The 25,823-nt window shown below is 43.1% G+C and overlaps 1 protein-coding gene and 1 non-coding gene across 45 annotated transcripts in view; one reads left to right on the top strand and one right to left on the bottom strand.

The window, feature by feature from the left end:
* Tcf7l2 (transcription factor 7 like 2) overlaps nucleotides 1–23,739 on the top strand; it is a 202,743-nt gene extending 179,004 nt beyond the window's left edge. For 4 of the 44 annotated variants that reach the window (XM_090345837.1, XM_090345827.1, XM_090345828.1 and 1 more), the window contains 9 exons: nucleotides 1,351–1,453; nucleotides 3,623–3,709; nucleotides 8,784–8,924; nucleotides 9,409–9,568; nucleotides 10,130–10,237; nucleotides 13,946–13,994; nucleotides 14,572–14,622; nucleotides 15,968–16,040; nucleotides 21,554–23,739. In XM_090345837.1, the coding sequence (XP_090201963.1) occupies nucleotides 1,351–1,453; nucleotides 3,623–3,709; nucleotides 8,784–8,924; nucleotides 9,409–9,568; nucleotides 10,130–10,237; nucleotides 13,946–13,994; nucleotides 14,572–14,622; nucleotides 15,968–16,040; nucleotides 21,554–21,977 (1,196 nt within the window). In that variant the 3' untranslated portion in view covers nucleotides 21,978–23,739. Of the gene's footprint in view, nucleotides 1–1,350; nucleotides 1,454–3,622; nucleotides 3,710–8,783; nucleotides 8,925–9,408; nucleotides 9,569–10,129; nucleotides 10,238–13,945; nucleotides 13,995–14,571; nucleotides 14,623–15,967; nucleotides 16,041–16,692; nucleotides 16,767–21,553 lie in introns of those variants that run through there. The other 40 variants (XM_090345841.1, XM_090345832.1, XM_090345825.1 and 37 more) reach the window with 19 other exon arrangements.
* On the bottom strand, nucleotides 11,544–11,646 carry LOC150053827 (U6 spliceosomal RNA). The gene has a single exon (XR_016537979.1). It is a non-coding gene; the product is annotated as a U6 spliceosomal RNA (small nuclear RNA).
* Nucleotides 23,740–25,823: the final 2,084 nt, after the last annotated feature.

Raw genomic sequence — 25,823 nt, 5'->3', positions numbered from 1 at the left:
CTGGTTCTTACTCAATTCTGAGCCCTCTTTGTGCTGGCGGAGGACCCAGCCTGGCGCGGCAGAGCTGTAAGAGGCAGTGAGCCCGCCCCAGGCTCTGCAAGTGAATGGCAGTCTCAATGTCTCATTTAAATAATGGTAGACCAGGGAATAGCTTTTAAATGGTTATCGTAAAACATATGATTAACGTCTGTGGACTGTTTACTTTTCCTCTGTGAACATTCTTTCAAGTGTGCAAATGGCTCCGTGTAGGGTCCAACACCAGCTAATCTGTTTGGTTTTTGTAATAGAGAGAAAGCAATGTCTGCGTGAGAATGTCACCCAGGGAGACTTAATTTATAGATTAAAAGCTTCCTGAACAAATATTTCAAAAAAAAGTTAAAAAAAAAAAGAATCCATGTCTATGCAGCTTGCTCAATTCAGTACTCCATTTTAATTCTGGTTTTCTGTGCATTTTTGGCTTTTTGCGTCACTGTGAGCCCATTGCCCCGTCACGACTGCTCCTGTGGAATTAGGAAGTGTGCCTCGGTGTGTACCTTCAGTACACCTTTGTGTGTGTCTTGGAAAGGCCTCTGGCCTCTGTGACATGGAGTACACACTCAGTGGGTGGGGGCCGGGGTCCCCTAGGTGACTGCCCCCTACAGAGCTGAAGGCACCAATCTTCTGGCTTCTCCTTGTCCATCCAGTTCTGACTTCGGGAATAAGAGGCCACTTGGCATGTGGTGGTTTTCACAGCCCATCTTTTCAGGCACTTGCAATCTAGAGGAGTTATGTCTTTGGAAAACTGGTAGCGTGACATTTTCAAGCCATAGCATAACATGAGTTACAAGATATACGGGCAATATCAGTACGCTGGGGGTAGAAACAGGAGGATCACAAATTTGAGGACAGTCTGGGATACCTAGACTTTATCTCAAAAATGCAAAATAGTGTTACCAAGAAGAGGAGTAATGATGTGTAGGTAACTCATTTACAATGGAAAGGACAAGTTCTAAGGCCAAAGGAATTACGTGTTCACCTACCATGTGCCTTGCAAGCTCTTCTGATTTTGTTTTTATAGCTTAAAAAAATCTCATTAATCACTAAAGACAGAAATATCCAAAATGGAATTCTTTGAGTCTGAGTTCAGCCACATTAACTCATCCACCTAGAATGAGATGTCCAAGTTGAGGCTATGGGAAAATGAATGGAAACCCCAGCTACAACTCTTGAGAATCCTGAATGGCCTCATGCTGGGATTCAAGAAGTAATAGAGGCCCCTCTCTATCCTTCCCCTGTTTCCATCCCCCAGCAGCTGCAATTGCAGTTTCTCCTTTCTCTTTACCTAAAATATTGCTGCTTTTTCTCTCCCAGGAATCCCACGGCCTCCACACCCTCCAGATATATCTCCGTATTATCCGCTATCGCCCGGCACTGTAGGACAGATTCCCCATCCGCTAGGATGGTTAGTACCACAGTAAGGAGTTCCATTTTTTTAACTTCTTTTTTTGTTGCTTAAATGGGCATGCTTATCATTGTGCATGTACGTGTGTGTGTGTGTGTGTGTGTGTGTGTGTGTGTGTATGCACATACAATTCAGAAGAACAGGGCTGACAGGTGGCATGAGGTAATACTGAAGTATCTAAGACTGAAGTATCTAAATGTGCCATTCAAACAGGTTCTGCAGGAAAGGGAGACTAGCTATTCTAGAGCCACAGTCCCCAGAATGTGCCTAAGATACTTGCCAGACACTGGTAGCTCACTGCAGCTACTCAGGAGGCTGAGATTCTCAGATCTCAGAAAAGGGCAGAAAAGTCTTTGAGATCCTTACCTCCAGCTCCACAACAACACAGAAACAAAAAAGTCCCCCAGAAGTGGAGATGTGACTCAAGTGGTAGAGTGCCAACCTTGAGAGGGAAAGAAGTAAGAGTGTGAGGCCCTGAGTTCAAGCCCCAGAACCAGATTCTTTTGGAATTGCAAGAGGCTCTGGGAGCTTCTACACAATGACACTGATTGTAGATGGATCATGTCCTTGAGCTGAACCCTCCCTACTAGGTAGTAACCTATAAGGGAAGTAGAATAGGAGCAAGCCTGGTAAGCAAACTGGGGGTTCATCTCATTCAGCATCATATGCCTAGTCCCACATCAGTCATTGCTCCTGAAGATTGGCATCAACATTGAGAAAGGAAAGCTTTTGTGTTATTTAACAACCACCTTAGAGCTTCTTTGTATGATTAGTTTTTTGCCCAGCAACGGAGGGTGAGGAAAGGCAGCTGGAAGCTTTGCTCCAGTGTGCAGGATTTCCCTGCTGTCAACACTAGTTCTTAACAGTGCTCAGATTGACTGCCTCTTGTACCTTGAAAGTGTAATGCATTTCAAATCTAGAGCAGACTGCCCAGCAAGCTCAAGCCTGGAGTCTAATCCCTAGTACCTACATACATGCATGTGTACAAACACATATCTACAGAAAGGTATGCATAGATAATTACATGAAGCATGTGAAAGGATACCTTGTGCATGTTGTGTGTGCACATAAATGCGCATGTAATGTTTTGAGACTATCGGTGTGTATACGTAAATATCTCCAGGTTTATCATTGATTCCTACTCTAAAAAACAGGACAATGTTGAATGTGAAAATAAATTCTGCTAAAGACTCAGATTTGGGTCTTACAGAGGATAACCTTTTGTAACCTTAACAAAAATTATATGTTGGAGAGTTCATCTCTTAATTCTACCCTGATTTCTCTAGTTCAACAGATTCTGGGCTGGTTTGTTTGTACACTAAGCCAGAGTACTCTCTACTACACCACTATCAACTTTGGGTGGAGTTTCTTTGTCTTATTTGTGGTTCAGTGCAATAGGTAGGACGTGAAGCTTGTGACTCATTTCTTCTCAAATGGATGGGACCAACCCTTGATAGTTCTTGGTCATATGTGGCCCACTCAGCTAGCTGATAGGGAGACACTGAAAGCTAGATAAAAAAGAATCACCAACTCAGACAGCACTCTGTCAGGAAAAGTTGTGTGTCTTTTATGAGGATGCTATTTTGCATGTTGCTGTATTTTTTAATTATTGTAATGAAGTGTGATTGTCTATTGGTTACCCACAATTCTTCTTGGGGACTCTCCCCCCGGTAACTCTTGTCAACACTTGTTAATTTGACAAAAGGCTACAAATTAAGCTCTGTTAATTTAATGTTTTCTCACCGAGATCTAAATACCGAAAGAGGCCCAAAGCGCAACCAAAGTCCTTTGATTCACTGTACTTTATTTTGGTATAAATTTACATTCATTATTGTTTTCCTTTGGATGTGTAGCCCTCAATTAGTGTGATGGCTCCATTAAAGCAAGCGAGACTTCGCCTTTAATTATTGCAACAAAACACCTAGTTTCAGCTTGGGGAGAGGGTCTCTATTGACATAAGCAGAGGTTATAAAATTTAATTAGCCATTCCTATCAGATTTATGGCATTCAAATTGTTCTGTGTTTCTTCCCTTTGATCCTTTCTGTACAATCCCCAAGATTTTTGTTCTGATCAAATGAGAATAAAGCTTACTATGCAGAGAACTTTTCCTGGCTTTGCTTTTTCTTGTCCCCGCCCCCAGCTTCACTTCAAGTCTCTCACTTTGTACCCCTTCTTTGTAGGCAAGGTCAACCAGTGTATCCAATCACGACAGGAGGATTCAGACACCCCTACCCCACAGCACTGACTGTCAATGCTTCCATGTCCAGGTGAGTTCCAAGAACAAGGCCTCCAACCTAGGTAGGCTGTAGGGTGGTTCTCAGCCCTTTAGACAGCCGCTCGACCACCTAAGAACAAAGAGTACGAAACAGATGTGGCATTAAGCATCCTGACTTCCCCATCAAGCAGTGTCCAGTTATAGGGTTCTATCATGGAACAGTGAATTTGATCAAGTTAACGTGGGCCTGTAGAGGAAAGCAGTTAGGACATTCAACCTGCCATTTCTGTCTTGTCCTGTGGTTTGGTTAGAAAGAAGAGCGTGGAGCTCATATTATTATTATTATTATTATTATTATCATCATCATCATCATCATCATCATCATCATCATTATTATTGTTGTATAATGAGTTTGAAAAACAATTACTGATCTTTTCAAAGCTTGGATTCTGATTATGAGTCAGTAACAAAGCCTTCTAAGGAGAGCAAGATGAACCACATGCATAGACTTTTACATTTTCTGGTAGCCATCTTGTTGTTGTTTTATAAAGGTAAAATTATTTTCAGTGATGTTTTTGTTCAACTCAGTAAAGGATGGCCAAAAATATTATCATCTGAGCATGCTACCACCATTCACCACTAACACAATTTGCCTTTTCTTTCTTTTTTGATGCATGGGTTTAGTAATCTGATGTTTGTCTTCACAGCACCTCCCAATTTGTACCACAGTTGAAATACTCGATAGCCACATGTGCCTGACGACCATTTAATTGACCTATACAGGTCTAAATCTATGAAAGCTTTAAAATACTAGTTGTGCGTGTATACATAGTCTTGTCTGCCTGTATTTGAGGACTATAAAGAATACGCAACATACACACATATTCTCCGTTCTCATTTTGCCCCCTCCTAATTAATTCTGGCTAATTTTTCAGTGACTGCTAGTTTATTTACAAACTGGATGGCAGCAGTATGTTTAAGTAGTCACTAATTGCTCCTAATGATAGTTTTATTTTTTGTTCATCTGATTTTCAGTCAAGTTAATTAAATCGGTGGAGGTTTAGACTTTCCTGATGGACTGAAAGCACCAATCCATTTTGATGATGGTGCATAATTTAATTAGCATGCATTACCCAGCAAAGATACTGTTGGTTTATGCTCTGTGGCCCACATGAGAAAGCCACTACCAGAGGAAAGGCTAGGACATCAGGCCTACATACAAACCCCTAGTTGGGTGAGGAATGGAGTGAGAATCACTAACTATATCTATATATATAGCCTTTGTAACTATGCCATGGGTAGCATGTAATTACCAAGATCTACTTCCCAGGTATGACACATCTACATTTCAGAATACATGCCAGTACTAGCTAGGCAGGAAAATACTTGCGCCCTCTCTCCCTCCCCCCCCTTTCTCTCTCTCTCTCTTGCATCCTTGTGTCTAGCAAGAGAAGGAAGGTTACCGCTTGATGTCATCACAGTCCCACAAAGCAACAGGAACAAATGAGGAGCCTCCCAGGAGGCAAGGGGGAGCAGCTTATGACCCTGCAACCCCCCACCCCACTCCTCCATCTTTCCCTGATCATTCTTGGTGTTTGTTTTTTGGTAACATCCAGAGATGGCAAACACTGAAGTCATCACAAAATATGGATGGGGGTTAAGCTTATCGCTGAAATTGTCATTAGGAGGTTATCTTGTGTTACAGGAAGGGAAAGGAACAGTGGGAAGAAAGGTCAGGGTAGAGGCTTGAGGTGTGTGTGGGGAGAGGGAGGGGGTGGCAGTGGCCGATTCCCCAGGTAGGCTATATGAAAGATAGCTAGTTAAAAAGCGTATACAGCAAATTAAATACATTATTGTGGTAATGGAGCGACAGAAGTATAGGTCTATTATACTTATGGTAGTTATAGCAAATGTAGGCAGCTTGCCCTGTTGCAGAACACCCTTTGATAATTCATTCTATTCAGCAGCGGGGCCAGGACTTCTCAGAATTAAGTGATGGGTCATTATACTTTAAACACCATGGCGAAGCCTAGATTGGCAATTAAACAGCTCTTGCTGACACTCACTTGTGCCACCCTGTGACCCCCTTTAGATTGAGATGTTGGAGCTCCGGGCCCTCAGCCTGCTAAATTGGTGCAAGGCTCTTCTCCTGACGAGAGCGGGCTCTGAAATCTGCCGGCTTCAAAGAGAGTGAGATCATGTATAAACCATAATGTGGGTGCACCGTGGCTCACAAAAAATAAGGCAGGAAGAGATGAAATGTTACAAGTGCAAGGGGAAAAAATGAGAGAATAATGACAAACCTAATGCAACTCAAAGCAGGATTGTTGCACGGGAAAAATGCATCCTACTGCTTGTGCATAAAATCAAGGCCAGCAGATGACATCCAGTTAACAGAAACGTGTCAACAGTGAAGCAAAGTGAGAGTGAGTCGGAGAGAAGCCCCTGAGACAGCCAGAAACAAAAATTAGTTGTCCTTAACAAGTTAAGGTTCATCATTATATTCTGGCTGGGAGCCATAAGAGCAGACGGGGGTATATAATGAGCTGCTTAGAATTTTTAGGGTGTTTATTGCATTTCATGAAACAGTTGTCTGTAGAAAGGAAATTTCTAGAGCAGAGGTATGCATGTAGATCATGCCCCACTCTCTTTCTTGGTTTTCCAGATAGATGAGTAGGTAGATAGGGGGCTCAGACTTGTTTGTTCCTCATGAATACACCTGAAATTTGTCCTCATCCTCAGTTTGTCCTCATTCTCAAATTAGGTTTTTGTTTATTTGTTTTGTTCCATGCCAGTACTGGAGCTCGAACTTAGGTCCTAGGGACCATCTCATCTCCTTGCCTTTTTGTTCAAGGCTGGCACTCTACTGCTTTGAGCTGCCGCTCCACTTCTGACTTTTTGGTGGTTAATTGGAGATAAGAGTGTCACAGATTTTTCTGCCTGGGCTCGCTTCAATCCAGGATCATCGAATCTCAGCTTCCTGAGTAGCTAGGATTAATAAGCCTCAACCACCACTTAGCTTCCCCTTTGGTGATTTGGTGCATACATGTGCACACACAATCTCTTCCCCTCTCGTCTGGGAACATATGTATTTGAGAAATGTCAAATTCACAGTAAAACCTTCCACTCTATTTCCTTCATCCAAAGTCTGCCAAGAATACACGTTCTTAATTCAGGTTTCCACTGAGCCTACAAGCAATAGAAGGGGTCCTCTCATGGCTTTGCTCTTTTTTCCATTTTTTTGAGAGGAATAGAGGTTAGTTATGTCTCTCCTAGCCCCTCAGCTCTTACTTCTCCCACTCCTTGGTTCTTATTTTAAAAGCATCTCATCATTCCCAAACTCCAACACGGCTTACATTTGTAAAGGCAGCTACAGGAGGGGTTTGCTCCACAGTGGAATTTCTGAGTCAGGTAGCTTTGGTTGAGCCTGGGCCATGCAGAGATCAGCATTTGTTTGTGGATGCTTTTGTCTCTATTTATATGTGTAGGCTCTGTTCACTTTTTTAGTTTTTTTAAATCAATTTTTTTTTGAAAGTACCATGTTACCTTATTTTGGCTATATGGAAAAATGATTAGTAATCCACTGATAGAAAGAACTTTGGATGCAAGTAGAACTTTGGAATAGCTTATGATAAAGCGCTGTTAGGACTCCTTGTTTCCACTGGAGCTGGAGTTTTAAAGAGTAGGTTGTTTCTCTGTGTGTGGGAGGGGGGCGGGGGGATGTTTAGGAAAGGAATGATTGAAATGATCCATATTTCTTTCACATGGACAGCCTACTGGCTGTTTCCTGCAGTGTTTCCAGACTGGAGCTCAAGGCCACCATGTTGTGTTCTTTGAGATTTGGTCCTTTTCCCTTCTACCTTTTCTCCATAGTACATGCTGCTGTGAAGAGGTTGTAGGAAGAATGTGAGGGCTAATTCTAACCTAGTGCATGGGATAGACGCTCCAAGCATATCAGAAAAGGGGAACTTCATTCATCCATCTAGTCAGTTTGCAAATGAGTCAAGAGCCGTTTGAAACTAGTTCTTTGTGTCCTGGCTAATTTGCATGGTTGGAAAATGGCACCAGGGATTAACATGTGTTATAGAGAAGTTTGCAGAAGTATACAGTATTGTAGGAGAACATTCAAACTTTATTTATATTTATATACAAATCACACACAGTTTGTTTTTGGTGCCAGTACTGGGGCTTGAACTTATATAATTTCTCCTTCTTGCTTAGCTTTTTCACTCAAAGCTGGTGCTTTACCGCTTGAGCCACACCTCACTTCCACTGTAACCTTCCTTTATATGTAATTTTTGTATTTAGAATGCTTTTGAATAATTATAAATAATGTATCCAGTCAAAGTACTATAGGAATCCTAAATCTTACAGGTGAAATTTCATAAAATGAGGCTTCACGTTTTACATCTATGTGTGCTATGTAATTGCACTTTTCTTCTACATTTGGCTATGAGAGAATACAACTACCTAAAATGTCTGTGATTGATGTTCAGAACCAAATAGAGAATATTTGAATGTTTCTTTTTTTTTTTTTTTTTGCCTTACTCTCTACTGTCCAATGATGGCATAGCAACAAAAAGGAAAAAAAATGGCATTGCAGCCCACCAGCAGAATGAGCCCTAATGAGTGAGGCTTGCATAGCATTGTCAAAAATGTGTGTATGTTTCAGCTGCATTAATATTTTATTTAGCTGTCAATAGACAACAAAAGATTTCACCTTTCATTTGAAGAGCTGATTAGGACTTAGGAAATTGTCTTCTTAGATCCCACTAATAATGCTTCAGATAAACACGGTGGATGTGTGATTTCCGGCAGGTACTCCAAAGCCTGCTTTTCCAACCTAGTACATCGGTTAAATTTGTCTTTTGCTAAAGATATTAAAAGTTACAATGTCTCGTGTCAGTAGCAATAATGAAGGGAGAAGATTGGCTTTAATGACATTAGAGGATCATGATGTTTAATTTATCGCTAATTAATGCTGACAGGTTTCCTATGCCTTGGGTTGCTTTCATGTGAATATTGTATGTCTTTCTTTTTCTTTCTCTTTTTAAAAAAAAATTCTTTTAATTTATGTGTACATATCCCTCCTCATTCATTCATTTTGATTCTGACGATTTACACAGCTTTCTGTCTTCTAGGTTCCCTCCCCATATGGTCCCACCACATCATACTTTACACACGACCGGCATTCCCCACCCGGCCATAGTCACACCAACAGTCAAACAGGAATCCTCCCAGAGCGATGTTGGCTCACTGCATAGCTCGTGAGTGTCACCCTCGTCCCTGCATGCTTTGTGCTCTGGTGTTCTACTTAGGGAGTCCAGCCAGTATCTGAGCCAAGTGGGCTTCTCTATAAAGAGAGAGATGGCTTCCTCTGATTGTCCTGCTGAGCTCTTTTTTGGGGGGCTAGAGGATGGAGGATGACTTGGGTAGATTGAGATTTGCAGCTACTTCCTGGCCTCAGAACCTGAAATGGAACATTTGCTGTGCTTGTCTGCAAGCCTGTGTGTGTGGTGGGAACCTGGCTTAGTGTACTTTCCTGGGTCTAAGAGCATGTCTGTTTGCGAAGTTTAGAAAGCAATGTCTTGCTTCCTCGCCTGTTCCTGGTTCTGAGGTGGAATTGTGCCTTTTCAAAGCTGCCAGGCTTTGGTAGGGAGGAGCCAGGTGTGGGCTTTAGGCTTGGGAAGAATTTGGACCACACGATTGTTTATTGGTTTGTTTGTGTCCATCCATTTTGTCTGTATCTAGAAAGCATCAGGACTCCAAAAAGGAAGAGGAAAAGAAGAAACCCCACATAAAGAAACCCCTTAATGCATTCATGTTGTATATGAAGGAAATGAGAGCAAAGGTCGTGGCCGAGTGCACATTGAAAGAAAGTGCAGCCATCAACCAGATCCTGGGGCGAAGGGTAGGTAACCCTTTCATAGGAGAGGGATGGCGAGGGTTGGGGTGAGAATCCACTAAGAACTTACCCCTCAATCACTCTTTAAAAAAAAATTGTGGCCAGTGTTGCGGCTTGCACTCAAGGCCTGGATCCTATGCCTTAGCTTTTTTACTAAAAGCTGATGTTCTACCACTTAAGCCATTTCTGGCACAAGAAGAGTCACAGATTTTTCTGCCTCAGCTGCCTTTGATCTGCGATCATCAGATCTCAGCCTCTTGAGTAGCTAGGACTGCAGGCATGAGCCACCAGTGCCCAGCTTTTCCAACCATTCTGAATCTTAGAGTAGCTTTCATGGAGTCAGAACCAGCCATGGACCAGTAAGGACCAGTCTTCCAATGGTGCTCAGAACAACCACATCCGTAATCTTCCCTGGACCCAAGAGCGAGTCAGTGACAGAATGGCACAGCATGTACAGATCTGACCGTTACTGGGTGGACTTGTCCCCAAAATGTTCTTCATCCTTATTGGCCACGGTGTAGTTGATGATGTCTTTACATATCTCTGCCCTACCCTTGTCCCTTCCAGTGGCATGCACTGTCTAGAGAAGAACAAGCAAAGTACTACGAGCTGGCCCGGAAGGAGCGACAGCTTCACATGCAGCTGTACCCTGGCTGGTCTGCACGGGATAACTATGTAAGTGGATCGTGTTCTGTGGAGCTGCCTTGTAGGATGTATTGTAGGTCTGAGCCGCCAGAGAGCATGGTCACTGCCAACTTGAGTCAGGCCTGGAAACCATCTGTTCCATTCCTCTCACTTCTGGGACCATTTGCATGTGATCCTCTTAATCACACTGAAGGGTGGCATGGTGAGTTCTTACACAGCTCTGCCAGCACAGTCATTCTGAAGGGAGGGGAGGAAGCTAGGGTCCATTTGGATTGGGGATGTCATACCTCTTTCCCATTTCTTAGAAAAAGTGGGGCTCTAGAAGATGTCCCAAGAGAGCTTCATTCCCAGATTTCCATAGTCTGTGGCAGACATCAGCAATGTGCTTTATAGGAAACACCATGGGAGAGGGGAAAAGGGAACTAGTTTCTTTCTCACAAGTCTTAAATCCAGGGCTGTGACCTTTTTTTAAAATTTGTTTTTGTCTTTTTGTTTTGGTAGTGCTAAGAATTGAACCTTGCACATTTTAGACAAGCACTCTAACAGCACGTCCTACCCCCTAGCCGAGGACATCCAGGCTTAAGAAGAAAAAGCAAAACAAGCATCTTAGGCCAGGCTGAAGTGTTGAAAGCCTACTCCATCCCTAAAAGGAGCAAGTGGACTCATCCTTGGCAGGTTGAAGCGAGCCTGGACACATGGTGGAGAATAGCATGTGTTATGTCAACTGTGTGTTACTGGGCACTTTGTTGTCGCAGAATTTGCCCGCTTTTCCATCGTAGCTTTTAGATGGTAGGACTGTCAGTAGCTAGGACTCTCCGTTGCATTTGACACCCTGGTCCCTTTGCTGCCAGGACCTTGTCCTCGGGTGGAGCCCTCTGTCATTTCCCATTTCTAACCCCGCCTTTTGCCTAGTAGCTCAAATTCTAGGCTTTCCTTTCTAGATGGACAACATGCTTCTTTTTCTGCTCAGTGTTTATAACATATGGTTTCATGAATTCTTGGAGGAGCAAACACAACTTCATTTCAATGCCAGCACGTGCTCTCCCACCCCTGGCGCTGTCATGGGGCCAGGAGAATCGCTGTGTGAGTTAGTCCTCTCGGAGCCCACTCTCCTATTGGCTCCATTGGTGGAGGTGAAGGTCACTACATTCTTCCAGATTTCAGATTTGTTGTGCTCAAGACAGATCCTGTGGGGTTCAGCATCTAGTCAGATGTTGCTGTTTTCCCAGAAATGGCCGTCCACCATGAAACCACCGACGTTTGCCTATGTGGCTCTCAGTGGCAGCAGCTTTCCCCAACTCTAGTGATCCATTCAACTTGGCTCTCTTCTTAGCCTTCCTATACAAAATACTTTGAGAGTTTATATGTCAACCATGTTCAGGGACCATGCTAATCTTCTCTGTATCATTCTAATCACCTTCGTATCTTGAAAGGGAGATGGAAGGGAGGATTCCCCTGTGTATCAATTCCATGGTCTCATCTGTGTCCCTTCTGGGCCTTGTTACTCTGGCTGACAGTGTCTGTCTATGCTTCCCAGGAGCTGACACAGGGAGTAATACAGGTCTCCCTGGAGGGGACCTTTGAGCGGAGAGCACTTATCACCCATAGGTGGACATTACAGGGTCTTAGGTGTTGGGAACCTTTTGGCTCATCCTGAGCCTGTGAGCACCAGGGAAGCCTTTCTTCTGAGACTGAAAGGACATGGATGAGGCAGTTAATGCCCTCCCACAGGCTTTCTGTGCACCCCCACCTGACCTTGGAGTAGAGTTTTCCTGCAGTGCAGGCAGCCTCTAAGCCAGCACAAACTCTGCTGTGTAATATCAGGTGACTCTCCTGGCTTCAAGACAGAAGTTCTACCTGCAGTAGACCCAATTCATTGAGTTGTCTAGAGTGGCACTGCAGAGAGCAAAATCACCACCTCTATTATAGATACATGTCCCAAGTAGCAATTTGGGGTTATCAAGGAGCCTTTATGTACAACTTTCCAGGGTGTGAACTGTATACTTCTAAAGGGTGTCATTTCCTCTAGGCATGGCGTGAATAACACCCAGAACCTCCACAAAGGGACTTATCTGGTAGATAGACTGTCACCCCGGGCTTTTTATGATGTGTGTTCTAGGTTTTGGTAGGGCCACAGGGCACTCCGCCTGACTTCTGCTCACTTCTGCATGGGGAAAGTGGTTTCGATAATACAGATGTTGAGGCTTTGAAAGACGGTTTAGTGGTTGTCTGGATTTAGGCTTTAGGAGCTTTATCTCTTGAAAGGGTGCATTGATGGCTCCTAACACCTTTCTATGAACTCATACTTGCTTCTTGCTTCAGTGGCTCAGAGGGCAATTTGGGGGCAGGAATCTTAGAACTGAAGCTTTTATGGATTTGATAGTGTGGAAATTTGTTAGACATTCTTTTTTTTTTTTTTAAACTAACTTGACGTAGGAGTTTCTGCAGATGATTCAGGTCACAGTAAAGTCAAAGGTTTCCTAGAGAATGTTTGCCGAGTTAGCCTGTCTCTTCTTCCAGAACCCTGTGTTTTCAGCCACATGTGACAGAGGCTTTATGTCACTACCTTTGTCACTATCTGGCCAGTGATTCTTGGGTATTCCTTAGAGCACACAAGAAAATGCTCAGCTTCTGCATTAGTCACAAACTCCAGGCATCACTTTAGAAGATTATTTCCACGGCCTTAGGTAAAGGAGGCAAATCTTGCTTGCCTGCTTGACACGTGAGGCCCTTCTTTTTCTTTTTATATTAAAAAGGGGAAATGAGGTAGTCAGCCTCCCTTGCAATCAAATAATGCTAATTAATCCCATCACATCTTCTTTCTGTTAAAACATAGTCCCTGTCCCCTGTTGTCAGCCCATTGCTTTAATCATGCATCAGGGAAGTCCTATTACCCATGTGGATGCTGTTGCCCAACTACTGAATCATTTCTGTTTCATTTTGGACCCACACCGCTAAATCTACTCATTCTTGCTCCTTCTAAGCCAGGGGTGCATCGCTATTTTGTTTTTATTTTTCTTTAATCATATACCAGGGAATATAACACATGCCATGTGCCGCTCAGGGGCCCTCAGCATATTTTCCCAGAGGTTCAGTCCTGGGACCTCAAAGGACAGAAATTTCCCTCTGAAACAGGCAGTCTCAGTGCCTTCTGCGGGCCCTTCAGAGTTGGACACATCCTTGGCGTTCTGGCTATCCCTTTCCATGTCAACATTACCACACCAGAAAACTTTCAGACAAAGACAGCATTCAACATACAGATGCACATTCACATGCAGATCTAAACTGAAGCAGATTCCCTCAGAACCCATCTATTCTCATTCCACACACATAGCCCTAGCAGACTGCAGAATTACCAGGAGGGCCAGGCCAGGAGCTGGGAATAGCTCCATGTTGCTTATCACCCGGAGTGTGTGAAGGAAGGGCTGCCGTGTTGGGGCAGGCATCCTGTGTTACACCTAGTAGAAGTTCCACAAATGGTAGACATTGTTAAAGAGTGGTTGAGGATGGACTGAAGACATGAGGTTTCTCCTTTACCACCCATCATCCCTACTCATCTCCTGGGGGGGTGAGGGGTATCCTTCCAGCAAGGGCACAGTTCATTTGCATTAAGGGATAGAAGGTTGAGAATATTCTGCTGGAAGATGTGGGAAAATATGGTCAGTGGTCCCTTCCTTTACCATTTCCTCCTGTGATTTCTTCTCCTCTCTGATTTCCTGTGTTGATCTGTTCATTCAGGGGAAGAAGAAGAAGAGGAAAAGGGACAAGCAGCCGGGCGAGACCAATGGTAAGCTCCAACAGTCAGGGTATAGGAAGAAGCCATAGTTGGAGGGCCAATCTTAGTCAGGCTTCCATCTGGGGAGGCAGGAAAAACTCAAGGCCAGGGCATTGTGGGAGAACCCATCTCAGCCAGCCTTTTTTGTTTATGCATTTTAATTAATTGCTTCGTGACTGCCCTTTTAAAGCTAGTAACATCCATTGTTGCATGAAAAGCACATTGTAATTCTAGTGGAATGTGATTTTAAATAACTGCAAAGCCTGTAACTGGAGAGCGAGCGGTAGGCATGCCTCTGCTTATTTTGTATGTGTCTGAGAAGGGAGGAGGAGGGGCTAGCTAGGGGTTTAGGAGGGGGTGCGTGTGAGTGTCGGGTATTAACTGAGCTGTCCCCTCAGTGTTTTGATGCATGCCTTTACAGTGGTAAATTGCACCCATTTTAAATTAAGGAGGTTTGTCATTCTGGAGAAGAAATTAGAAATACTGCATAGGCAATCCCAGCGCTCCCTCGGAGAAAACCAGGCTTTTATTACCAACAAACAAAAACAAACATTTTGAAGGCTTTGTATAATTTGTTCTTTTTTTTCAGAACACAGCGAATGTTTCCTAAATCCTTGCCTTTCACTTCCTCCGATTACAGGTGCTAATGTCATTTTGAGTCATTAAAATAGTCTGATAAACCGTTTTTTAATTTTTCTTGCCATTCTCATTTGGTTAACATTAAACACGTATGACATTTGAACATTCTTTAAAAGTGACCATCTACACGGTTTCGTATGTTTCAATAGATTATTTCTCTATTATTTTTTTTATTTTTCAGTTGCTTCTGTTACTTTTTTTTAATTTGATTTAACCTTCTGTTTTGTTTATTTTACTTTTCCCATAACAGTTGTTAAAGCAGCAATGACAGTGATTTAGAGCTGAACTAACTGTGCAAATTGAATATGCAGTATTTCTTTAAAAGAGACTGATTTTTTTTTAAAAAATGGAAGGAATTCAGTAATAAACCTCCTTAATCTAATGGCATTTTTTTTCATTGCTCTCACTAAGTTTTCTCACGCAAGCATGCATTTGCAATATGATTATTTTCTCCTTTGCTTTTTATTTATTTTCTTTTCTTTTCTTTCTTTTGCTTTTCTGCTCATAATTTGCAAATTTTGCTAGCATTTTGCTGACTCTGCCTGCTCTCATGTTGCTACGAGCATCTTAACTAACCCATAACAGCTCATTCACACGGCCCTCTTTACCTGCCTCTGTTCCTCTCAATATTAATGAAAATAGATTAAAAGAATAAAAACGACCATTCCAAAGCTGCAATATCCCAGTACCACAACCTTTTTCTTTCTTTATTTCTTTCTGTTTTGTTTCATTTCATTCTATTTTTTTATTTGTAGTTTTCATTTCTTTTTTTTTTTTAAACAAAACTGTTGTCCTCGGAAGAAAAAAAGCATGTTACAAACTTAATTCCCTCCTTTGCTTTATTTTCTAATTTAAGAAAAAGAAAATTGAGAGGAAACAAGACAAAAAAAAACAAAGGAAACAAGTACTAAAAAAAAATACAAAAAAAAAATTGAAGAGGAAAAAGAATAATTGGAAGAGTGAGTTCTTCAGAATCTAACTTTCCTCTGTCAGCTCACATGGAATCTGAGACAGTCCTTAAAGAAGGGATACTGCAGCTTTATTTGCCACAGCTAATTCCAAAAGTTGAATTAAGAATGTCATTTTTTTTACCTTTTTCTTAAATTAAAGAAACTTTAAAAAAGAAAAAGAAAAAGTCAATATTTTGCCATTAGTAACCAGGTCATTGATTTATTCCCTTTTTTATTTTTATTTTTTCTTATTTGTATCTCTCTCTCCCCCTTCCTCCCCTCCCTTCTTCCTTCCCTCTCCCTTTCTCTCTCTCTCTCTCTCTCTCTTTCTCTCTCTCCCTGTCTCCCACATCCTCCTCCTCGTCCTGTGCTCGCTCCTCTCTTGAACTCATTCAGACCTGAGCGCTCCTAAGAAATGCCGAGCGCGCTTTGGCCTTGATCAGCAGAATAACTGGTGCGGCCCCTGCAGGTGTGTATAGTTCCCCCAGATTCGCTGTGCTGGTTTGCAGCTGGTTTCTTCCATTCTTTCCCCTCCCCTCTCTGGCCTGTTGCTTTGTAGCTCTGTGTGTGGATCATAGGAGACACGAGGGAATGGGACACTGCCAGTGGATGGGCTCAATGAAGGGGTGTGCTTTACTCTTGCTGCTGCTTCAAAATGCCACTGTAAAACAGCATCCTGTGCTCCTCCTTGAGGGGGCCACCACTCAGACCCCAGCGCGCCCCTCTCACAGGGAAAGTTGCCTGCCAACCCCCTTCCTGTGATAGCCCAGGATCCTCATCCTGGCCTAGATAGAAGCAAACCATGTTACCTGCTCCCCTCCTCTTCTCTCTCTTTCTCTTTTTTTAAAAAAAATTTATTTCCATTGTTTTTTGGTTTCTGGTTGTTGTTTTGTTGGTTTTCTTTTTCCTCCGTGTGTGTTTTTATCGTTTTATTTTATTTTATTTTTTTCATTTGACTCATAGAAGTCCTTTCCTTTCATGCCCTTGGTGTGAGGGATGATTGTCAAGTAGAGTCAAGGTAAAGCAGAAGACAAGTAAGCTATAGCCAGAGGGTTCACATCCAACCGAGCACGACCCACGATTGTGTTGTATTTTTTTTTGTGTTTACCTTATGCTAACAGATGCAAATACTCCAAAGAAGTGTCGGGCACTGTTCGGGCTTGACCGACAGACTTTATGGTGCAAACCCTGCAGGTATATCACCACTGCGAGGCCTTGGGGACAATCAGAGCCTTCTGTCCTTCTGCTACCTTAGTGGATGATTGGTTTTGCCCTCATTTCCCCATCTCCTTTCTCCCATTGGCATCAATGACCAATGATCCTCTTTCTTCAGAATTGCCTTGCTGATTTTCATGCCCTTTCCTTTCCCATTTTCTCTCTTTTCCTGTTGGTCTTATGAATGACATATACCCAGTGACAGGACAGAGACCAGGACCTTAGCATAAAAAGATGGGGCCCTGGTGCTTTTCCTGTGAAAGTCAGCCAACTGGATGCCTTGCTGGTCCATGCACTGAGCACAGAGACATAATTTTCCCAAAAGTCTGAACATGTTAGACTGTAGCCGTGGTAGCATTCCCTTGAACTTGCAGTGAAGGAATTCAGAGAACTACACTAGGGCAGGATATTTATTTTCATTTTCTTTTTTCTTTTTTTTCCCTTTCTTTTGTCTTTCTTTGGTTGTTTTATGTTTTAAAAAACCACCCAACTCTTCACAGAGGAGCCTGGTTAGCTGACCTTGTTGCTGAGAAACAGAAATGTAGCATTGAATGGCATGTACCAGCTAAAGGTCTATAGGCAGAGACACTGTAGCCAATCAATCTACTGCAGCCTTAGCAGGCCTGCTGAGTTAAAAAGTTACATATGACTATGCACAGCCAGAAAATTGGTCCCCAGATAAACCAGAGTAAGTCAGAAGAGTCTAAGCTGAGTTCTATTTCTCCCCCATATTGCACCTTCAGGTCCCCTCTCCCCCAGCCTGCTCCACCCCTGAGCCTGTATTTCTCAGGGAAGGTGTAGGTACTACCTTCTTGATGGAGGGGTGCCAACTAGTTCCTGTCTCCTTTCCTTTCTTTTAATGACCACCTTTGGTTAAATTTGTTGTTTCTTTGTTCTGATACAAGCAGTCTTTGAATTTGGAATATTATGATGGTAGGTATCTCAAACACGCGTCCCTGTGTAGTACCTCCCTCGTCACGTGTCCCTCTTCTCCATGCCTTTGCCGTGCTCCGTGTCTAGACGTTAGATCAGATGTTCATCCCATCACATGCATGCCCACGAGTCTCCTGTGTCTCTGACCTCCTTCTCTGATGCCAGTCTGAGAGATCTGTGAAGTACTAACTTTCATTGGCCACACAGACCACAAGGGAGAGAGATTCTTAGCTGGCAGAGCCATGCCTGCTCAAGAGTGACAGACTTGGGGCTTTAGATGGCTACCTACCAGGAAAGGAATTCCCATCTCCCTGCAGGGGTGACAGCATTCACAGAGGTGACAGATATCCTTTCAGCAGAGTCCTGAGGACTTATCTGAACCACAGGGCTTCTGACAAGGTTGATGAAAGGTGTTAGGTGTTTGATTAGGTTGGTCTTAGGGATGACAGGGGCTCTGTTTACCTAATAGGTGCTATGAACACATCAGCATTTTACACATGCCCAATGGGAGCTGATGGAAGCCGTGCTTAGATGCATGTGCTGTCTTGGAAGGTGACTGGCTAGAGACAGAAGGCTTACAGCACCCTTGCACACCTCGCAGTAAGGCTGGTTCAGGTGTCTAGTATGTTGGTATCATTCATGGAATAGATGGTAGTTCTCAAATCCCTCTTTTTATTTTGGAAGCGTTTATTTAAACCCCCCTCCCCCCCGCCGGAAGTTCTTATGTCACTGACTGACACCTTGCTGGACCATCTTCCTAGTCCCGAATTTTTGTAATATATTTACCTTTTTTTCTTATTTTATTTGGTTTTTGGCCAGTATTGGGCCTTGAACTCAAGGCATTCCCCTCTTACCTGGTGTTTTCATCCAAGGCAAATACTCTACCACTTGAGCCACACCTCTACTTCTAGCAAGATATACAGTCTCATTTATGCCCAGGCTGGCTTTAAGCCTTGATCCTTATGCCTCAGATCTCAGCCTGCTGAGTAATATTTATTATATATATAATGTATATTAAATATAGAATTAAGATCTTTTCTTTTTGAGGGTGTTATTCCAACTCGGGATTGGAGAAAATCCTTAGTTTGGGGGAATGTTTGTTAGAGGCTATCCTCTGATCAGAGGGAAAGCCTAGCTAGGAGCGTAAGTTAGAGTAAGGAGTTTGTACAGGTTAGTTATTGGTCCTTTTCCTCCCTGGCTCCCTTTGCCTTGCAGCTTTGTCTTGGCCTCATCAGGCTTGCTGCTAAAATCTATAGGACAGAATATGCTTTTTTTAAAAAAAGAAATTAATAAGAAACCAGGCAGAAGCAGTTGTTTCTGGCTCTTCAGAATCATATGTGTGCGTGTTCCAGCTGCTTTTGGCTCAGGCTGGTTAGAGGATCATCGCTCTGTCCCCATAGTCTTTGTGTCCCATGTTCAAAATGCTTGTGCACTCCCATGACTGGGAAACTTTCCACATCATTAGGAGGGAGGAAGGGAGGGACGGAGGGGAGAGGAAGCCCCAGAAACACTTGTAGTTTGTCAAGGCTCCTAGCTCACCCACACAGGGCTTCTAATGTTTGGCATTTGAAGACATTTTAACCAGACTCTGTTTTGAGCCCACCAAGTTGCTTTCCCGTCTTTTCACACTGCCCTGATAGAGCCTGGAATGCTGCCTTGAGATGCTGCTCCCTTGTCTTCCTGGTTGTTCCCAACCCACCCCCCTTCTACTTGCCCTCTCCTTTCTCTCATTTTTCCCCTTGCTTTCTTAGTTTTGCTTATACACTCCCCGCTCCCACCTCCTTTCCTTTCCCCAGTTTGTAAATGCATGGACTAGTTTTTGAGCATGTTTTGATCTGCAGGCTCAGGTGGTTTAAAACAGAGATGCTTCAATGGTTTAATCTGAGTTCCTGGGATGGGAACAGAATCCCTAGTTTATGACATTGTATCCCAGGGAGCAGAAAGAACCCTCCTAAGCTGAGGAGAGAATGACTGCTCTCTCTGCTCCCCCAGAGTTCCTTCTGGTCCAGAGATGACAAACAGACCCAAGGCCACCTGCCACATGGGTCTTGGCCTCTGGGCCAAGCTGTGGGAGAACTGAGCATGCTCCCTTCTGACCTCCCCTTCTTCCCTCCCCTCCTGACATCTTTCAGAGTCCATGCCCCATTCAATGACATGGGCATGATAACAGCTCTGGGGCTCAGACCAGAGGAGGAACTCAGGACACCCCTTTCCTTGCAAAGGCAATGGCCCTACCTGACAGCAGGTCTTCCAGCAGGCAATATCTCCATTGTTCTATACCAGGAAAGCTGGCTAGTGCTCACACACTTGTTTTCAGATAGAGCCTTACCAGCCATAGTTCTGACCATATATTTAAGGGCCTTTGGCTAAGCACATCCTGTATCTGCATTATTTTTATAGTATTAGTGGGTTGATCCTCAGGATCACCTTTCCTACCAAGTACAATCCCATGAGACTGAGGATTAATGGTTGGGAGAGGCTTTGAAGTCACAAGCCCAATTTCTTGAGTTGATTCCCCCCTCCCTCAACCTCATCCTTTGATGCTAAGCAAGAAAGGCTCTGAAATCCTCATTCCTGTTTCTTATATAAATGGGGTGACTGAGAGAAGGAGACTCTGGTTTTGGTTCAGGACAGAATTAGATGTTCTGGTTCAAACACTGATAACGATAATCCCAAGCTAGGAAGAGTCCCTGCTGCAACTCATGCCATCTCTTCTTTGTGGTCCCTTCTGTGTGACCAGCTTGCGCTGTGCCTCCATATCCTGGCCTCTGCATATGGCAAGAGCAGGATGCCCCTTATCCCACTTGCTCTCCTTTCCGAACCTTCTGACTAGGGGATAGGGGAGGGGAAGTCCCCAACTTAAAAAAAAAAAAAGGTGGGGTGGGGATCAAGTTTGAATCTTAATTTAATCCACAACCTGCAGGCCATACAACCAGTTATTCTTGTTCCTTTGGATCATTTTCTGTTTTTCTTATTCTTCCCCTTTCCCCACCTTCATTTTTCCTCTTCTAACTGTTTTTGGTGGTTCTTTTTTGTTCTGTTTTGTTTATTTTTTTTCCTTTTTTTTTTCGGTTGGTTTCATTTTTTTAGTTTAATGTGTTTTTAGTTTTGTTCCCCTCCTCCTTCCCTTCCCTCTTACCTCTCTGACCTCTCTTGATTTGGTGTGGTTCTTAACAGACAAGCCCAAAAGCTCTCTGGGCACCAGCAGCCTCGTGGTGGTGGTGGTGATGGTGGTGGTGGTGGTGGTGATGGTGGTGGTGGTGGTGTGTTAAAACCTTTAAGCCTCTAGCTAGCTCTACCTTCAGCTATGTGGGCTCAACAGTCAGAATTTTTGAGAGGTTCATATTGTTAAAAGGCAGCTGGGGAAGGAGCTCTGTCTTTCTCTTTTTAAACACACACTCATCACTGGGGACTGGAGAGAGGTGGTGGGAGTTGGGGAGGGCGGATGCGTGATGGAATATCTAGGCCCAACGAGCAATCGTCATTTGTGTCAGTCAGAATTTGGATGAAGCCACTTTCTGGCAAATCCATGCCACTATGCACAGGTGACGTGGTGTAGTCTATCCACTTATATGTGGGAAGGGTTGGGGACGGGAAGGCAAGTAGGATATCTCTCGAGTATCTTCCTTGCCAAAACCGTCTTAGTCATAGGCCTAGGTTTGAGGGAGCAGTGCAGCCAGTGGCATCTCGTAATTTTCCTGGCCAGCCACGGGCCTGCCAGGCTGCAGATGATCCATTGAGTGACTTCCATTTGCCATGAGCACTAGATCACTTTCCCTTGACATCTTTGCCTTTTACTCACATAACTCTCTCCCCCCCGCTTCCTGTTTCTAGGAGAAAAAAAAAGTGCGTTCGCTACATACAAGGTGAAGGCAGCTGCCTCAGCCCGCCCTCTTCAGATGGAAGCTTACTAGACTCGCCACCCCCCTCCCCACACCTGCTAGGCTCCCCTCCCCAAGACGCCAAGTCACAGACTGAGCAGACCCAGCCACTCTCGCTGTCCCTGAAGCCTGACCCCCTGGCTCATCTGTCCATGATGCCTCCGCCACCTGCGCTCCTGCTGGCCGAGGCTGCCCACGGCAAGGCCTCTGCCCTCTGTCCCAACGGGGCCCTGGACCTGCCACCTGCCGCCCTGCAGTCGCCCATCATCCCGTCCTCATCACTTGCACAGCCATCGACCTCTTCCTTACATTCCCACAACTCGCTGACTGGGACCCAGCCCCAGCCTCTGTCCCTCGTAACCAAGTCTTTAGAATAGCTTTAGCTTTGTCAGCCCTGCCTGAGATGAGTGCTTTTTCTTGGTTCTTGATTTGCTCCTCTCCTCTCCCCTCACCCCTACTTGGAAAGCTTTTGTTTTGTACTCCTTTAATTTTGTGCCACGTGGCTACATGAGTTGATGTTTATCGAGTTCATTGGTCAATATTTGACCCATTCTTATTTTCAATTTCTCCTTTTAAATATGTAGATGAGAGAAGAACCTCATGATTCTACCAAAATTTTTATCAACAGCTGTTTAAAGTCTTTGTAGCGTTTAAAAATAAATATATATATATACATAACTGTTATGTAGTTCTGATAGCTTAGTTTTAAAAGACTGATTAAAAAACAAAAAGGAAAAAAAAGAGAGAGAGAGAGAGAGTGAGAGAGAGAAGCCGTTTTGAAGCAGCCCTCCAGAAGGAGTTGGTTCTGTATTATTTGTATTAAATACGAGCTTGCGAACCAATCATTTTACACCTGGTTTTTGAACCACAAGGGCACAATAGATGCCGTGCCATTACCTTTATTTTTTTTTTCTCTGTGTGAAACAACTTTTGTTGTGATGTTACTTGTTATTGTTTAAATGTACAGAAACAAAGGGTTAAAAATGTGTTAATATACCTTGTTCCTTGGTGTTGTTCTTTTGTGGGGAGGGGGTTGCTACTCAACAATTAATGGAATCATCATGCTGTTGGACCAGTAGTATTTATTGCTTTAGAGGTTGCTTGTTGTACTTGTATGTTGTCTCTTTTTAAAATATGTTTTTTTTTCCTTTTCTTGGAACTGTATAAAGTTTTCCCCCCTCCCTTAGCATAAGCATCTTATATATAACAACTCATTTGTACAAGGTTTTTAAGTTTATATATAAAAATGTGTATATATATTTTTTGTTTCCCTTTTTTGACTTTTATTTTTTTTTCTGTCTGAAACCCAGATACCGCCAAATGGACGTAAATAGTTGCATCGAGGATCAGTAGCATTAACAAAAGTTGCTTTAAAAGCCATTAAGTAAAACAAGACTTGAACTGTAGTGAGGGAATTTTAGATGCTGTCTGAGCAGCAGGGGAACCGCCCTTGTTTTGCCCCCACCCTTGAATCCGAGTCAGATGCCCTGCACCCTAGGGACATGGACTGACTGTGTGCAAAACTCTATGTGCCAAAATTCTCAGTGACTTTAGCTTTCTCCCTCTTTGATGCTGTACTTTCTGTTCATCATGTTTTGCCGTGATGTTATATAGGTAGATTTGTATGTAGTTTTAATGTCACCTATAACAAAATGTGTTTGATAGCAGATTGTCCAGAAAGCATTTTAAATGAAGAGGTATAAACCCTTAAGGGCCAAAATTCTGTATATTAGATTACTCTTAAATGAAAAATCCAGCTGCCACTTCTATGGACGTATATTACATACAAGTAGGTAGCGAACTTTAAAAATAAAAAAAAAAACTAGGCATGTTGATGTTGCAAATGCTGTATAAAGCTAAGACCTGTTCATTCAGTGCCATTGTAGTTGACATGAAGCGATTGTAAAACTGTCTCCGATTTTTCTCTGGTTTATTAAAATGCTAACTATAACATTTTTTTTCTTTTTTTGTGAATACTTTGAATGTTTCCTAACAGTTGTGATGTTACTGTTCCGTTTTATGCTCTTATTCCAAGTTCATTTTGAATGGTTTGGAAGCCATTTTTGTAATGAATAAATGTCCATGCTGTACAGTTCCTGTAGCATGCCGTTCTGGATTAATAAAAGCAACTTAGTATGTGCAGAGAAAGGCTGGTCACTTGTTTCTGTGATCTGGAGTTTTATCTGTTCTACCGCTGGATCTCTCTCCTCTCTTGTTCCTTCTCCTGAGCAAGACCGAAGGATTCCCTAGCTAGGATTTGAGACTATGTAGTTAATAGGTGGGTGGTGGGGGGTGTCTGGATCACAAAATGTGCTCTTGAACTCTCCACTCCTTTTTCCCAACCCGGAAGCCCACCTGGGTTGCCTTGTATAGTTCATATTGTGCTGTTGCTCCTTTTTTTTAATTTTTTTTTTCAGTCCTGGCTTGAACTCAGGGCTTGAACACTGTTCTTGGACTTTCTCAAGGCTAGAGCTCCACCACTTGAGCCTCAGCACCACTTCCAGCTTTTTTTTCTATGTATGTAGTACTGAGGAATCGAACCCAGGTCTTCGTGCCTGCTAGGCAAGCACTCTACCACCAGGCAAAACTCCGGCCCTGTTGTTGCTCTTTGTAGTGAAGATTGCCTATATAATTGTGGGTTTTAGCATCTTTATTCATATTCAACTATGCCATCACTCAAAGGCAAAGCACAACTAGCAAAGCGAATGCCCCTTGTTTGACTATTAGTTACTATGATATTTTACCTGTTTCACAGTCTTCAGAAGGATGGATTTGATCCTAGTGATCCTAGTGAATGAGAGTTTGTCACAAATGGTCTTAAGAAATCAATCACAGTGGGCCACTGGTGGCTCATACCTATAATCATAGCTACTCAGGAGGTGAAGAGCTGAGAGTCACAGTTTGAAGCCAGCCCATGTGGAAAGTGATCTGCCATAAGCTCAAAGGGGAGACATCACTCAAGTGGTAAAGCACCAGGCTTGCCAGCCTTGAGCGAAATGCCCAGGGAGAATGCAAACACTAGGCCCTGAGTTCAAGCCCCATACTGGCCCCAAACAACTAACCAAAAACTCTACTCTCATGTTTCATTTAATATTCACGGATATAGAAGTTGCTTTTATGTTTTACAAGAGAAAAATTGTGCTCAGGTTCAGGGGCTTACCAAAAGTACCTATTTGAAAAACAGCCTAAGATTTGAAGCTGTCAGCCCACCTCAGGAGCCTGAAGACCAGACACCATTTAGATTACTTATAAGAAAGACCACCAGACTGAAAAGCTGAAGAGATGGCTGGGTGGGACTGATTTGAAGCGTGCCCTTAGGAGAGCTTAGCAGTGAAACCGTCAGAGGAGGTTTTGGTTTTTCTATTTTGGTCTCTGGGTAAGTAGTAATGGAAAAGACAGTTGATAACCATGTGGATTGAGCCATTTTGGTTTCAGCACAGCTCTCGAAGTCAGAATTGCAAAATTGGAAGAAAGGAGTGTGCAAATGACATATTACAGTATTGTATATTCATGTTACATAGTGTTTTTCAAATTATGAGTTTCAACCCATGGAAGTTTAGGAGATCAACTTGATCAAGGCCAGCAACTTAAAGAGAGAAAATGCAAGAAAACAGAAGCTGTTGTGTGTGTGCTGCATTATTAAAGCATATCTTAATATGATTAGAGTAAAAACATGTAAAAACCAAGTCTGAACAATAGTAAAAGTTATACTGAAAAATCAGAATCCATGTGTGGGAAATGTAAGTAATAGAATAAAGTTTCTTGATGAACATCGAACTAGGTTACGCTGGCATATCCTCACAATAGCTCCATGGAGTCTTCTTGACCAAAACATTCTGTGACTGTGTGTGTGTGTGTGTGTGTGTGTGTATACTAGGGCTTGGACATAAGATGTCACTCAGCTTTCATGTTCATTGAACTCAGCCTTGTGATCTTGCTCAGCTTTCTTACTCATCTCTGGTGCTTTACCATTTGAGACATGCCACCAGTCTGGCATTTTGTTGGTTAATTGGAGGTGCAATCTCTTGGACTTTTCTGCCTGGGTTGGCTTTGAAACTCGAATCTCTGATTTCAGCCTCCTGAATAGCTAGGATCACAGGTATGAGCCACAAGCACCTGTATTATATCCCCTCTACATGGTTCAGAATGCTCATTAATTTTGTAAGTGTCTATGAAAGTCTGTCAAAGGTTCCTCTTTCCCTTTACCTACATTTCCCAACTGT

The sequence above is a fragment of the Megascapheus bottae genome, chromosome 15, assembly GCF_031878675.1.
Source record: "Megascapheus bottae isolate mThoBot1 chromosome 15, mThoBot2.hap1, whole genome shotgun sequence".
NCBI lineage: Eukaryota > Metazoa > Chordata > Mammalia > Rodentia > Geomyidae > Megascapheus > Megascapheus bottae.
This window is presented reverse-complemented; position numbering and strand designations above follow the sequence as displayed.